The 16895-nt window shown below is 40.1% G+C and overlaps 1 protein-coding gene across 3 annotated transcripts; it reads right to left on the reverse strand.

Annotated features, from left to right (window-relative positions):
• Window positions 1-330: 330 nt before the first annotated feature.
• LOC137599003 (divergent protein kinase domain 1A-like) lies at window positions 331-16481 on the reverse strand. 3 transcript variants are annotated; one of them, XM_068319622.1, is made up of 5 exons: window positions 16281-16481; window positions 3081-3215; window positions 2894-3001; window positions 2637-2813; window positions 331-1318 (listed from the first exon to the last, which is right to left on the reverse strand). In XM_068319622.1, exons 1-5 carry the CDS (start codon window positions 16332-16334, stop codon window positions 506-508), a joined length of 1287 nt encoding a protein of 428 aa, XP_068175723.1. In that variant the 5' UTR covers window positions 16335-16481; the 3' UTR covers window positions 331-505. The 3 variants fall into 3 exon arrangements, with proteins under 3 accessions (XP_068175723.1, XP_068175724.1, XP_068175725.1); XM_068319623.1 differs by lacking the exon at window positions 16281-16481 and adding an exon at window positions 16125-16221; XM_068319624.1 differs by lacking the exon at window positions 3081-3215.
• Window positions 16482-16895: the final 414 nt, after the last annotated feature.

Here is a 16895-nt window from a genome sequence, read left to right on the forward strand (position 1 = left end):
ACAGTGCTACCAAAAGATGTTTAAAGACATAGCAGTAACTTATTCTCTACTGTTAGGTCTTTCCTTTTAATTGTATTTCTGGTGCCTGAAGGTTTTAGGTTCACCTGTTTCTTCCAGTGTAATTCTGCACTATAGGTTTCAACTAATTTGATCGACAAAATCATCAATTTCAGGTTTCCTCCACATGTATCTCAGCTGCCATTGTGAAAATGTAGGTGAGATAAATTCACAATGTGTTTGTATCTTCGACATCTTTTCAAAAAGTCCTGATTCTGAAGTGATTTATTATGGTTTCAAAGAATTTCACATTCTTGGTTTCATCCAGGACATTAAAGAATTTTACTTTCATGATTTAATATGAAATTCACATTCTTGACAACTTAAAGTAAATAATTTATACATATTAAATACAGGCAGAATCAAGTATTTGTTTCCACAGTGAAAAGATATGTGCAGTATTTAAAAACTTGAACAGGCGTCGGTCTCTTTGCCTCTGCTTCATGTTTCAGGAGTCTTTTGTGTGAGAGATTTTCTTCCATAACAAAGTCTTCAGATTGTTCAGAATTAGTGAATGCTCAATTTCCATTTGTTCGGCTGAACCTCTCAGTGCGATGCAGGCGTACAGCTGCTTCTCCAGCTCCTCTATCACGTCATACGGCGCTCCTCTCAGAATGTAGTCCTTGAGAGCATCGCAGGCTTTGGCTAAGTTTGGCCTGGTGACCTCGGTTGTGCAGCGGTGTTTGGTGAGGTCACATGAGGTCATGCAGTCTGACCCGTAGAGACAGTCCTCGTCCACGTCGCAGTGCTGCTGCCTAATGTCTTCTTGAAAAATGGCTTCTGGAACAATGTACTTCGCATCCATCACTTTCAGGTCGTGCCGATCGTTGTAACCGAAACTGGTGGCACCCAAGTCACACATGATGAAGCTCCCAAAGGTGCCGTGGAAAACGTCCTCAACCAGTTCCAGCAATCCGATGGAGATCTTGGCCTTATGTGGCCAGGAGGGGGTGAACCACTGGTCCATGCTCCGGCGTAGCCCGGCAGGAATCCACACCTCGATGATCCAGGGCAGACTGATCCCATACAGGGGCGAATGCGGCACCTTCTCCATCACGTACAAGTCTCCACAGAAGCCCAGTAACTTGGGCGTGTGCTCCCTGTCCTGTAGGACTAACGCTAACAGGAACTCATTGAGCTGCAGCAGAGCCCATGTGGAGCGAGCCTCAGGGAGTGAGATGTGACCGTCTTTATTAGAATCTGTTATAGACAGCACTTGGGTTGCCAGGTCTGCAAGATTGGCCTGATCCCCCACTTTAGCCTGTGAAGAATGAAAAACAGTTTTAAGAAAAACAAAGGTTTTCACATCATACTACATATTAAATTACCGGTAATATAATGTTCAATAGATCGAAGACAGACCGGTTTTACAAAATTAAATGACCCTGCAGTTGGAGTGTAGTCTAGGCCCCCAGAAGCCAAGATATTCCACATTTATATTAAATTACATTATTTCTACCTTTTCTTAAGTAGGAATCTTGATGGCAAACTGAAATATTAGTGTTCACACAATCAAGAAGAATTTGCATGATCTTGAATATGTACACAAATTGCTAGACATAGTTAACAACATCCAGTTGATGCACTGTGTGTTGCTGTGTTTATACTCTGCATAGAAGTAGAGCCACAATAGTGATGGCTCTGTTGAAGCTGAAGTTGCAGCATTGTGCACTGAGTTACAGTTCAGTTTTAGAACACAGGGGGATACAGCTGATGCTCCGCCCGTCTGTCTAACAGCAAATGTTTTTTTCAGAGGAATAAATCCATAACGGTCCAATATTTTTATATGAAATTTGACTCATACATCCAACAACAAAGCCCTGCTATGCTTTTTACTCTACAATTTTTTTTAGAATTCTACATTCTGTATTTCTAAAGCAAAAACATATTCTGAACAAAAGCTTGAGGTTCATCATGATGCATGATCATCATGATGCTGTAAACTGTGTTGTTTCTTAAAATATTTCTTTGTTTCTTTCACTATTTCTTTGTTCTTGTATACAAGCCATTATGCCAGATTCATTATTTTCTATTTTCATATTATTCTAAGTTTTTTTTTTCTTTCCTTGGCTACAAATTAAGGCGGCACGGTGGTGCAGTGGGTAGTGCCGTCACCTCACAGAAAGATAGTTCTGGTTTTAATTCCTTTCTGAGCAGAGTTTGCATGTTCTCCCCGTGTCTGCGTGGGTTCTCTCTGGGTTCTCAGGCTTCTTCCCATCTCAAAAAACATGCACTTTAGGTGAATTGATTGATTCCAAATTGCCCATAGGTGTCTGTGAGTGGTTGTTCGTCTTTTGTGTTGCACACTCCGGACACGTTGCGCTGGCAACGTGGCCGGAGTGTATCCCTACCTCATGCTCGTAAATCCCGATGGGACAGGCTTCAGTAAGCCATGTGACCCGTGAAAGCAGAGGAAGTGGTATGGAAAATGAATACATTAATGAATGGCTACTAATTTCTATTAGACCTAACTTCAAAAAAACTTAAGTAAATTTCAAGAGAATATAATATAAAAAAATATTGTCACACTTCAGACAGGATGTATAAACTGTCAACTTGAATGGTTGAGTCTTCTTCACCTTCAGATGGTTGAGGATCATTTCCCGGAACTTCTCCACAGACGTCCCCTTGGTGGGCTTGGTGAAGACTGCAGCCTCCTTCCTGCGCTCCATCTCATTGCCCAAATCATAATGAGGAGCCTCCGCCATTTGGCACTTAATGACTCCTTCCAGGTCTCCCCAGCTCCCAGAATACACCTAAAATATACAAGCTAGACTTGAGCTGTAGCTGAATTCATGAAACGCAGCCTGAACAGGAGTGGATTCTCAAGGCTGACCTGGCTGTCCGGCTTGGCTGTGAAACACTTCCCCAGGTAAAGAGTGTCTTTCTCACACAGGCTTTTGCAGGCCGAGCCGTCGATGACTCCTTTTCTGTATTTGTCACACTGAAAAACCAGAGGGAACATTAGTAACCTGCACAAAGGGATGGATACATGTGCATGATGGCACTAATAAAACACTCACTATTGAGTTTTTGCAGTCGTGCCCACGACATAGTTCTGTGTAGGACGAGTATTCTACATAGACTATCCAGCTCCCCACGAACACGGCCAACCAGGAGAAGAACAGGTACTTCATACGCAGGTAGGAAAACCTGGCCTGTTGGAATCATAGTTCAAAGAGGCTTATTAGTCAAGTACACAAGCCTAGACATTACGTAAAATTGTGTTACAGGTTTAGTATGGTATTTTAGGGTTCAGTGACAACCTACCACTGTCCTAAAATTTAAAAAAAACTGCATTAGATTCTCTGTGAACTACTTGTAATCTGTTGTATGAGTATTAAAATAGCTGTGGTGGTCTCAGGGAAGCCTTATAAGATTTATTATTTCAAAGACTGATGAGAGGATGTTTGTTTGAGACAAACATATCATTGTGTTCAGCTACTGGAGTGACTCACTTCTGATTTTTCACGTTAATGTGACAAATGTAAATTTTCCTCAGTGATGTGAGACAGAAGATTTGATTTGTGGCTATGTGAAAATGGGCAGCCATCATCTGGGGCTGCTCAGCAAAACTGAACGATCAAAGAAGAGAAATGACGATGGTTGTAGATTATCAGCGGATCAAGTGTTTGTCATTCTCCAGATCAAAATGTCATGCATGCATTTGCTACAAACACATCCATTTCCTTTATACAACCAACAGCTGTTTTTTCCTTTGCGACAGAGATGACCTGATTGAAAATGTTTCAGTGTGAGCATGTTTCTTATTTCAGAGGACAGATTGTTCACTTTAAGCTACATATGGGTATTTAAACTGAACGTACCAGATCTGATAGGACTTTTAATGTGAATGCAGCCAAATTTCATTTCAACAGCACACACCTTTTTCATTTTGATCTTTTGGTTTTCATATTTATCTTTGACTGGAGAAATAAAAGGGCCCACTATTTTAGGCTGACTGCCATTTTATTCCAAAGTACAAGTGGGCTTAGAAAAGATATTTAAATTTTTTTCTTAATTTTTTTTAGCATTTAAAATACAGTACTGTACTTTAAGACTGAGTTCAAGCATGAATCTAAAATAGGAGAAGCTTTAAAGTCATGAGTTTTCAGCATGACATCAGGACTTTTGCAGATGTAAAATGATTGTTTTTGTGTTGATCCCCCAATGAATGTAAGGCTTTTTTTCATCTTGTGAAGGCTATAAGACGCTCCATAATGATGACGATGCTTACCTGCTGAATATTGGGCCAGTGCTCACTTACTGAAATGCAGAGTAAGCAACAGTGCAGTGTCTTGTTCTACTAATGCTCAGTAATTCATTCTTCAGCCACTAAATAGATCAGATATGTTTTTAAATAAAGTAGCAATGTGATGTATAGATCAATTTTAAGATGCCAAAAGTCAATGCAGCAATCTACTCTTTCATTAAAGCTATCAGTATGTACAGTATGTGATCAAGGCAACTAACCTTGAGTGTGAGCAAGATGATATTACTGGAATCTATACTGACCATTAAAACATTATAATACTTGTTTTATAACACTATAATACTTATTTTATAACATTATAATATTGTAATTGTTTTTGCTCCCATGTTTCACGAGCTGGACTCAAAGATCATATCTGAGATACAAGCCTCACTCTGGCCATATTTTTTTTTTTGACATACGAGCGAAAATCTGAGATACGAGCCATGCTTCAGGACACCATTGCTAGTTGGTGGATGGATACAACATCAGCTGAGACCACACCTTGTTCTTACCCACTTTTTGGCGGATGGATACAACGTCAGCTGAGAGCGAATCTCTCAATGAGTTCTTTCATGAAGTAAAGACTTAGGGTGTATGTGTGTGTTTGTGACTTTTGCGTTTCTTATAATACGTACTTTCAACATTTCAGAGCAATCTTTTATTGTGGCCACCTGACATACGCCTGTGCAGTGATCATTCTGTTTGATCTTGATATGCCGCACTTGTGAGGGGGGATGGATTATCGAAAAAGGAGAAGTGCTCACTATCACAGATTTAGACAGATTTGTGAAAAATATTTGAGAGAAATGGTCTTGCGTGTATGTAGAAAACATTTTAGATTTCTCAGTTCAGCGCCTGAAAAATGAAAAAAACAAAAGTGTTACATTTATACTTTCCTTCAGTATAATTTCTCACCAAACTTTCTCACCAAACTAGTGACGTACCAAACAGTACATCACTAATCCAAGTGCTGTCGAATTCAATTAATAACAGATACTGTTTTTCAGAGCAACAGAATGGCTGGACTCACCTACACATCTTTTAATTTGCCTTCTAGTCTCCCGACAGTTGATAAATATAGCCTACTTGGATCTATAATGGCATTGCTTCAACTGGAGAACATTACTGGAAAATAACAGACTTTTTAGCAGTTCTACTTTCCTATCGATTAATGATTCTGCACTCAGTGCTTGACAGTGATGGACCAGTTCCACTCTGCCCATTTCAGTTCCTATTTTCTTTACTGGCATAAGTCCTCCCCTCCCTCTCCTTATTTTCTCTACAGCTCTCCTTGTTCCTTACTGATTTTGTTTTGTCTCAACTTAGCAGTTGAATAAAAAAATCACTGGGTGGTCATACTTCTCTTTTCACACCCACCGAACCCAATAAAACACCTGAACACAGCAGCAAACAACAAAGTTTAAGGTCTATTTTCAGTAAAAAAAGAAAAAAGATTACATTCACTCCAGTCACTAAATACTCCTGTGACATCCTCCTTATGACTCACACATTCTGAACATAAAAAAATCTAGAATAAATAAGTAAACAAATAGTTTGGGTCATGATTTGCTGTGTTTGGCACCAGATGTTGTAATGATTGTTGAAACAATTCTTTCTGACCAGTAAGCGGTCTGCAAAATTTTCACTCAACTGTTCAGTATTGTTTCAGTTTGTCTGGAATTTGGTCACAATGTGGACCAAGAGTGCAGTTAGAAAAATCGAGGTGTGCTCTATTTTATCCCCATTCTGCACCATGTATGAAAATATACAAAATTTAAGAAAACTCAATCTAACACAAAATCAAAGATAACTAATTTTTTTCTACCATCTCTGTTGTCTCCTCCATTAACTCCAACATCACTTAAAATTCTAAATCTACACAAAATGAAGTTTAACAACTCTGTGGATTCAGGGGTGGCGTCTAGATTGGCTCTTTAAATGTAAATTTGCAACTGTACTTATACTGTATTTGGGTCATGAGGGGAAGTTTATACTGGGAGGGATTTGTGAGTTAGGTCTTTTTTTGTAGCTGGTGTCTCATCCAGGGTCTACCCTGCCTCTTTCCTGTAACTGGGATTGGCTCCAGCTTAATCCCTAAACCATAAGCAGCTGAAGATGAGACAATTATGGTTGTCTCATCTTCAAGAAGACGGACTGACAGACGAAGAAAGGAAGGAAGGAAGGTTGGATGGAAGGAAGGAAGGAAGGAAGGAAGGAAGGAAGGAAGGAAGGAAGGAAGGAAGGGAGGGAGGAAGGAAGGAAGGTAGGAAGGAAGGAAGGAAGGAAGGAAGGAAGGAAGGAAGGGAGCAAAGGAATGAAGGAAGGAAGAAAGGAATGGACAATGTCCTGCAGAAGCACATGTTCCATTCCCTGCCAGTAGCATGCAGCGTGCTCTCAGAAATAGTTTGAAAGGTCAGGCAATTCTGGGAAAGTTCACAATTGTTCTCCTCCATTTGCAGATGATGTGTCCCACTGTGGAGTACTTTAGACTATGTAATCTTTCTCAGACTTATGAATTTCAATCACTCTTCAATCTTCAATTTCAATCGCTCTCCTACAATTTATTTTGGTATGCTACCATAGAGACGTACTAGCCAACGTCATGGTTCTGAAAACACTCTGAGTGACGACTTAACTGAATAGAGTGCTGGAGATCAGTTCTGTGTGTGTAGTCCAGATGAAACCAGCTATTGGAAATATTTTTGGACTTCCAGGGAGAAAAAAAAACTTTTCGAAATCGAGATTAATGAATTGATAACCTGTTTGTCTATTCAATAGAATTACAAAAGTGGTTTTCTCTTGCTCCTCTGTGTTTTTTAAATAAGTGTGTGTGTGTGTGTGTGTGTGTGTGTGTGTGTGTGTGTGTGTGTGTGTGTGTGTGTGTGTGTGTGTGTGTGTGTGTGTGTGTGTGTGTGTGTGTGTGTGTGTGTGTGTGTTGGTCGAAGGAGAGGAGGAAGGTCTGTTCGTAGGAAGAGAGAGAAGAGGAATGCCAAGAGTATAGGACTGAGTAGGGACATTCAATGTTGGAACTATGACAGGAAAAGGTAGAGAGTTGGTTGACACGATGCAGAGGAGGAAGATAGACATACTGTGTGTCCAGGAGACCAGATGGAAAGGTAGCAAGGCTAGAAGTTTAGGAGCAAGGTTCAAGTTGTTCTATCATGGTGTAGATAGGAAGAGAAATGGAGTGGAGTTATCTTGAAGGAGGAATTTGTTCGGAATGTCGTGGAGGTAAAAAGAGTGTCAGATAGAGTGATGAGTCTGAAGCTAGACATAGAAGGTGTGATGTTCAATGTTGTTAGTGGGTATGCTTCACAGGTAGGATGTGAGCTGGAAGAGAAGGAGAAATTTTGGTTGGACTTTGATGAAGTGATGCAGTGCATACCTAGAAGTGAAAGAGTTGTCATTGGTGAAGACTTCAATGGACACATTGGTGCAGGAAACAGAGGTGATGAGGATGTGATGGGCAGGTTTGGTATCCAGGAGAGGAACGCAGAAGGACAGATGGTAGTTGACTTTGCAAAAAGGATGGAAATGGCTATGGTGAATACTTTCTTCCAGAAGAGGTGGGAACATAAGGTGACCTACAGTATAAGAGTGGTGGTAGGAGCACACAGGTAGACTACATCTTATGTAGATGGTGTAATCTGAAGGAGATCAGTGACTGCAAAGTAGTGGTAGGCGAGAGTGTAGCCAAACAGCATAGGATGACTCTGGTGGTGAGGAAGATGAGGAGGGCAAAGACAGAGCAGAGGACAAAATGGTGGAAGCTGAAAAAGGAAGAGTGTTTCATGACTTTTAGGAAGGAGTTAAGACAGGCTCTGGGTGGTCAGGAGGTGCTTCCAGATGACTGGACAACTACAGCTAATTGGATCAGGGAGACAGGTAGAAGAGTACTTGGTGTAGATAAGGAGACTTGGTGGTGGAATGAGGAGGTACAGGACTGTATACAGAGAAAGAGGTTAGATAAGAAGAAGTGGGACACTGAGAGGACTGAGGAGAGTAGACAGGAGTACAGGGAGATGCAGCATACGGTGAAAGTAGAGGTGGCAAAGGCCAAACAAGGGGCTTATGACGACTTGTATGCTAGGTTGGACAGTAAGGAGGGCGAGACTGATCTATACAGGTTGGTAAGACAGAGAAACAGAAATGGGAAGGACGTGCAGCAGGTTAGGGTGATTAAGGATAGGGATGGAAGTCTATTAACAGGTGCCAGTAGTGTGATGGGAAGATGGAAAGAGTACTTTGATGGGGTTGATGAATGTGGAAAATGAGAGAGAACAAAGACTAGAAGAGGTGACTGTTGTGGACCAGGAAGTAGCAAAGATAGGTCAGGATGAAGTGAGGAGGGCATTGAAGAGGATGAAGAGTGGAAAGGCAGTCGGTCCTGATGATATACCTGTAGAGGTATGGAAGTGTCTAGGAGAGGTGGCAGTAGAGTTTCTGACTGGGTTGTTCAACAGGATCTTAGATAGTGAGAAGATGTCTGAGGAATGGAGGAGAAGTGTGCTGGTGCCCATTTTTAAGAACAAGGGAGATGTGCAGAGTTGTGGCAACTACAGAGGAATAAAGCTGATGAGCCATACAATGAAGTTATAGGAAAGAGTAGTTGAAGCTAGACTAAGGGCAGAAGTGAGCATTCGTGAGCAGCAGTATGGTTTCATAAAAATAAAAAAGAGAAGTACTACAGATGCAGTATTTGTGTTGAGGATGTTGATAGAGAAGTACAGAGAAGGCCAAATGGAGCTGCATTGTGTTTTTGTAGATCTGGAGAAAGCTTATGACAGGGTGACCAGAGAGGAACTGTGGTATTGTATGAGGAAATCTGGAGCGGCAGAGAAGTATGTTAGAGCGGTGCAGGACATGTATGAGGACTGTAAGACAGTGGTGAGGTGTGCTGTAGGTGTGACAGAGGAGTTCAAGGTGGAGGTGGGACTGCATCAGGGATCAGCTCTGAGCCCCTTCTTCGCTATGATGATGGACGGGCTGACAGACGAGGTTAGACAGGAATTTCCATGGACTATGATGTTTGCAGATGACATTGAGATCTGCAGTGAGAGCAGGGAACAGGTAGAGGAGAAGCTAGAGAGGTGGAGGTTTGTCCTAGAAAGGAGATGAATAAAGGTTAGCCGCAGTAAGACAGAGCACATGTGTGTGAATAAGAGACACCCAAGTGGAAGAGTGAGGTTACAGGGAGAAGAGATCAAGAAGGTGGAGGATTTTAAGTACTTAGAGTCAACAGTCCAGAGCAATGGAGAGTGTGGAAAAGAGGTGAAGAAGCGTGTACAGCAGGATGGAACGGGTGGAGAAAAGTGCCAGGTGTGATGTGTGATAGAAGAGTTTCAGCTAAAATGAAAGGAAAGGTGTACAAAACTGGTGAGACCAGTGATGCTGTTTGGTCTAGACACAGTGTCACTGAGGAAAAGACAGGAGACAGAGCTGGAGGTAGCAGAGATGAAGATGCTGAGGTTCTCCTTGGGAGTGACCAGGAAGGATAGGATCAGGAATGAGTACATCAGAGGGACAGCACATGTTAGAGGTTTTGTAGATAAAGTCAGAGAGGCCAGACTGAGATGGTTTGGACATGTCCAGAGGAGAGATAGTGAAGTTATTGGTAGAAGGATTCTGAGTTTTGAACTGCCAGGCAGGGGCCCTCGAGGAAGACCAAAGAGGAGGTTAATGGATGTAGAGAAAGAGTACATGAGGGTAGTTGGTGTGAGAGAAGAGGATGCAGAAGACAGGGTCAGATGGAGGCAACTGATTCGCTGCAGCTACCCTTAAAGGGAAAGGCCAAAAGGAAAACAAGAAGTAGAAAAATTTACCGAGACATTCTTGACATAAATCTGCTGCCATCTTCCAGGAAGATGAAGATGAAACAATGGTGGACTTCAGCAAGATAAAGATCCCAAACTCACAGCCAAGGAAACTGTCACTTGATTTCAGAAAAAGAAAATAATGCTGCTAAAACGTTTGGCCAATTACCTGATTTGAAGGTAAACCTTCTATGGGAAGGAGTTAAGAACAAAGATCCTAGAAGATGTCCATGGAATCTTCAAGATCTGAAGTCTGTTTGTGTGAAAGAATGGGCTAAAATCATTCCTGAGAAACACATGCAACTTCTTCTAAGCAGGAGGCAGTTGGAAGCTGTTCTTACCAACAAAATCTTTTGTTTGAAGCATGAAATAAATTCATGAAATTGCAGGTAAACCTTGGCTTATGTCGTTAATCGGTTCCAGAACACGTGACATAAATCAAAAAGCGACATACGTAAGTCGCATTAACTAGTGTCCAGCCTAAACCAAACATGACCATTCCCGGTTTTGTATTGAAATTAATTTGTTCTTTTCAATAATATTTGGTTAATACAAATCTATTTTAATATTCCGAATAATTGAATTTTAATTTTTAATGTTGTGCAGTAAAATCGTCACCGTCTCGTCTTCAGCTACTTCCTTCCCATTGCCAGTACCGGGGGGTTGGTACAGGCTAATAATATATGTTTTTATTCTTATTCATTGCACCGTAATATGATATTATGTGTTAATAATGGTTTTCTATTGGTTTTACAATTCCAATATTTGTGGTGGACAAATGTAAAGTTGAGTAAAATGACGTAAACTTGATTTTTATTTTTCTGTTGTTTTGTTTTTTTTAAAAACAGCATAAAATCGAGAACAATGTGACTCAAAACGACATAAGCCATTTACCTGTATATTCACTATTAATTCTGTGTGTCATCCCATTTTCATACAACTTAAGTTATGGACATCTAAAGTTTGATTTCTTTGCATTTGTGGGTTGCATGGATTGTTAACAACATCTGATGAAATTTTCCTAACCCTAATTTTCATGTCAGCACCTTTAGAAATGTATTTACTGAGAAAAATGCTGATGTTAAATACTTATTTACCCATTATACATATGTATATATAAACCAATCCATCAGTGACATGCTGTGCAATTTATTCATTGATTGTTTTTCTTACAAACCTGACCAAGCTGGCCAACAGCAAATTTAACAGCAGTGGCTACACGATTAAGTGTTGTGTGCCTCGCATTGATTTTCCGTAGGTGAGATGCATCAATAGCAAAAGCATTATGGAAATAGCATTCTACGGAGAACCAAATGGATGGTTGGCCTTCTTCTAATCAATAGCTAGTGGCTTTCATTGCAATCATGGCTGGTTCATTTCTGTCTCTGGGATTATGTATTGACCATTTCTGAAAGGAGAGGGTTACACAAATATGGCTAACGAGACGATATTGATTGTGGCTGCTGTGACAGCTATTAATTAGAGTCTGACAGCGAACTGTGGCCATATGCTGAAGTGGGCGGAAAGAGACGAGCTGTCACGGTCTGGTTGAACTCCTTCATCTCCATACACCCACGGCCTTGTTCAGAAGCCTGTGTGTTCAAACTGTTTTCAGTCCTAGTGCTCTGTGAATTACACAACGAAACAGACTGGATACATGGTGTTGAGCTTCTGATTCAAGCTTATCAGGAGCAGCATAAAACTGCTCTGACAGGGTTTTTGCAGCATGCACACCATTCATCCATTATGCATGGTGATAAAGCTATCCCTCAGAGGGTGCTGGTTAATGGGCTGCTGAGCACAGCTTAGAAAGACATGAAAACAAAGAAAGAAAAGATGGTGAGGGCTGGGGGAGTGAATGGTAGGAGATATTTGTGCAGAGTTTCTCTCAAATCAATGAGAAATGTAGAACATGCACATAATCTGTGTAAAAATGTTCTTTCCACAATTCTAAAACAACCCATTTAGTTTCATGATTACAAACCCCCCAACAGATTACTGAAGCACCTTTCGTCAGACCAAATGAGCAGTTTCCCCTCCAGAACAGCAGGTGGTGCTGTGAGTCAGTCTTAATGTGAAGTTGAGCCTTTGCCCATCAAAATGTTATTTTACCCACAACATTCCTGACCCGGTTGGCAATCACTTTTTAAACGAGTCAGTCATCTCACAACATTATTACTTATTCATTATTCATATTCATTTTTGTCACCTGCGACCAATGACAAATAGGGATTCAGAATTTGTTCTGTCCATACTGTCCACTGCTTTGTTGCAATGGTGTCATTCAAAAACTGTTATTCACAATTCACAACTTTTGTACACACATCTTTCATGACTTAAGTTCGTATATTTTATTATTTTGAGGTTTTTTTTGTCATGTCCATGGTTATAAGTTGAATTTATGCTCATTTTGTCAGCAAGATTTGCCTCTGATGAAATGTTATAGCTCAAAAATGTTTATTATTTTTGACATGAAACTGTGCATGCATCCTCCAGGTGCCTTTTGATAATTTGGGAATTTGATATTTTATTATTTTGCCACTTGAAAATGTAACTCTTTCTTAGAAATAGAATTGTATTTAACTCAAACAATTTATTAATTTCACCTCAAATTTAAATTACCAGTAGTTGTCTAGACTATGAATTAATACTTTAGGAGGCGGTGGTATGAGTACTTATTTTATGTAGACTACAGAGAGTATGTCATTTGTGTTTTCATGATAGAGCTTGACTATGTGGTATATACATTCATGTAAACACCTAAGTCGCTTTCTGCAAGTGGGATTAGGTACCTCATAGATACAGTAAATCCCTAAATAAGTAATGGGGTTGTGCAAGTACAGTAAATGGACAAATGGAACAAGGGGATCCTAAGTGGCTCACGCTTAGATACTCATGAGGAAGTAAAGGTTGGAATTCCAAATATCCAAACGGTTGCTGATTATGACTTATTTCACACAGGATGACTTCACTGTTCTAGCAGCTGAACCAGTGCAGGGACAGGCCTTCCATTTCCACAGGTAATGTAATGCACACTGGGCATGTTAAAATGCGTGTTTGTTTGGACAGTCATGACCCCGGTGTTGACCTACTTTTGTTGAGGTCAAATGTCACAAGAGATGGCATGACCATTCCACAAACAGAACCACTGCAGACACTGCTGTCAAATTTTCACAGGTTATCAATATTAGATGTTTTCAGACTATGATGTCAAGGTGACAGTCCTAATTTTGTATGTATTAACATAAATATATCGAGAGAAGTGCAGACGTTCCTTTCTTTGATCATTGATGAAAGGGTCCCAGAAGACGCACAAGAGTTGTATGTTAGTTTGGAGATTATATTACAATGCAATGACAGTTAGTGACACACAACCTTCTGATGGACAACAACCACCAGACAAAGAGCAGATACCACATAGTGGAAGTGTACCTTTAGTCTGCTAATGGTGTCGACAGCTCAATGTTGATCACAGGACAACCGTCAAACGCTTGTTAAAGTCTCAGCAGCCACTTAACTCCATGTTAACGTCTGGACAAACACTGAGTGAACTTGAGTTAGATGCCAGCAGGAGTCCAGCCAGCCACTAAACTGAGCACGCACTTCATGCAGGAAGAAGGACGTCACACCATCTGGACACACACTACAGAAATCTGACTCATCACAGTCCAGACAGCAGGCAAACCCCAAGGCGCACACACACACCCACACACACCCACAGACCCCCCATCCCAACACACGCATCCACACCACCTCTTCCTCCCCTCCATCTATGCACACAAAGCATGCTGAGTTAACACTGCGACATTAACACACGTGGATGGTAATTTATCGGTAATTGGTTGTTCTGTGATGTTGCTGGATCTAAAAAAAACCCTCACACACCAAAAGCTTGGTGTTCACACAGAACATAATAACAAGCAATAAAAATCCTAAGTTTGATCAGGTTCAAACTTAGGATTTTAACAGGTAACAGGTTGTAAAGCATCTTTTAGTTTCTGAAATCAGCTGATGCAGACTGGATATAACTGAACACAGCAGCACTGAGCCTCTCTTGTGTTGCTACCTGTGATGTGGACTTGAGGCCAGTGCTGTTGCATAAATATTAACAGGCTGTTCTGAAAAGGTCAATAAGATGCTGCTCACTCACCTGCAGTGAAAGCATGTTTGACATCATCATAGGTTCTGAATTCGAACATGTAAGCAAACAACATCCTCTTTGGTAAGAAAGCGAAGGTTTGGCTATTGCTGTTCCATAATTTTTACAATTGTTAAATTTACTTAATTGTGAATGTAAATTGTTACAATGTATAATTTTGTACTGACATTAAACAGAGATTTAAAATTAGAAAAGAAGAATTTGACAGTTTTTAGTTCAATATTGAACTACAAATTCTTTTGAGAAATCTCAGAGTTTGATATGAAAACTATTCTTTATCTCTCTTTTAGGTAGTATGAGCAGTAAATGCTCAATCATAACGCATAAAGTCAGTTCTCAGCTTCATCATGAAATATAAGACTAAAGAAAGGTCTTGTCAGCTTTTGTATTTCAGTCGAGTTTTCACTAGGAGGCTGAGGTGGCCTAGAAAAGAGGAATGATGTTCGATGTCTCTGGATGTCTCTGCTGTTCACGGCACTCCACAGTCTGTCTCTACAGACAGGTAGGAAGCAGCAGAGACGAAACTAAGCTCCACCAAAATTAACCGGCGTCGCACCCGGAGTTTCCCCCGCCTCACGCCCTTAGTCAGCTGAAATAGGCTCCAGTTCCCCATGACCCGCACGAGTGGATAAAGTGTTAGAGAAAATGAATGGATGAAAAGTCACAAAGATAGATCAAATCAGGAAAATATTCAAATAAAATAGCTTTGATTATGTAGGGAAATATTTAAATACGTCAGACAAACAGGGAAGTTGATTTTCTATTTATGATCTAAATCATACTTGTGAGCTCTGGACTTTTTTTTTCTGTCACTCACATCCAGCAGTTACACAATGCTCTTCTGAGTCGTCCAGGACGAGCACAACCTGGCAGCATCTCATCATTATTAGTCAGTCTGGCCTTGAACAAGTCTGTTTCAGAAACGCTCCTGGTGTACTAACCAGAAACTTTCTAGATATTCTGGTTCTTCTTCTTTAATCTTGTGTTGCTTTCGACTCATCTTTGCAGAGGCTGTCAGCTTAAAACTCAAATATACAGTCTGACTCTTTTGTATTTTTTATTTAGTTTCCTCAACACAAATGAACTTCGGAAGCACCTGCAGGAATGGTTCCATTCATACCCATGTTTCTTTGTACTGTATTTCTGAATTAGGTCTCAAAGTGTTTTTTTTAACATCCTTTGATTTACAATCACTAAAAACTAAAGAAGTGCCTTTCCACAGATGATAATCAATCAATCAATCAAACAAACAAATAAGAAATTTACAGGGTAATTTATTCACTTAGAATTTAAATGACTCTCTGTATTACTTCAATGAAAGATACACATGGCAGAGAATCCTGTTTTGGGGGTTTTTAAATTATGATTAATTAATGATAAAATTACTTAAATAATTATCTCATAATTTTACAATTATTCAGTTTTTATTTTTGTTACATTAATATTTCCTTGATGTTGTTTCAATCTGTAAATGATGGGCATTTTTCTTCAAACTTTTTTAAAAAAATTTATCCTATATTCGATTTGATTGTAAGGCTCTTTGAATTCTTTAACATGTGCCATATAAGTACAGTTTAAACTTGTAATCGATTGATTGATATCAAGCAACGTCAACAATGTGACTGACGATAAAGTACGTCTCATCCAGAGGTAATAACGGCTCACAAGATGGTTTTATGATGGTAAGTTTTGCCGCCTCACAAACAGCCTCCATTGAATGTTTTGACAAACATCTACGTACATCATGGCCGTGGTTGCCACAGCAACGGGGATCAGGAGGGTGGCCGATCCTTGTCGAAGTAAATATATGCTTCGGTCTGTCACACCTAAACAGTCGTACCTGCGCATTCCCATCAACCTTTCCACGACGTGAAGGTCAAATGATGAAGACTATGACCAGTCGCCTCTACCTACGTAACAACCGAGCGTTAGAGCCGCAGGCTGCGCAGAGATTCCCCGTAGGACTGGAGTGAAGAGGGATTTCCCAGTAGCTTACTTGGATGTATAGAGGCTTTCTGAAGAGTCCCCATGGAAACAGATCTCTTGCCATGGCAAACACAGAACATCACATACAGCTGCTGAAGGAAGAAATCTGGTCGTATGATCCACTCGGTGTCTGAGAACGTCTGTAGATTTAACCCTGGAGATGTTTCTCACATAAAACATCACTCATTCTACCCGTCTGTGCGCGTCTGGGCTCAGCAGGGCGGCAGACTGAGCTGCGCCGCTAACCGCGGCGGAGTCAGCTTCATGTCGAGCGCAGGGTGCCCCGACCAATCACAGAAGGAGGACGGTTCACCCCGACCAATCACATGACAGCTATAGTTATGGTTGTTATTAGAGCTATAATAATAATAATAATAATAATAATAATAATAATAATAATAATAATAATAATAATAATAATAATAATTATTATTATTATTATTATTATTATTATTATTATTATTATTATTATTATTATTATTATAAATAATAATACTTATAAAAAATTCGAGCTATTTTAATGAAAACTTAACCAAAACAAGATTTAAAAAATATTGTAAATAAATGCCATCAACCAAGGAACAGCCACAAGACGAAGAAGAGGATACTGATTACCACAGCTGAA

This window comes from Antennarius striatus, chromosome 7, assembly GCF_040054535.1.
Source record: "Antennarius striatus isolate MH-2024 chromosome 7, ASM4005453v1, whole genome shotgun sequence".
Lineage (NCBI taxonomy): Eukaryota > Metazoa > Chordata > Actinopteri > Lophiiformes > Antennariidae > Antennarius > Antennarius striatus.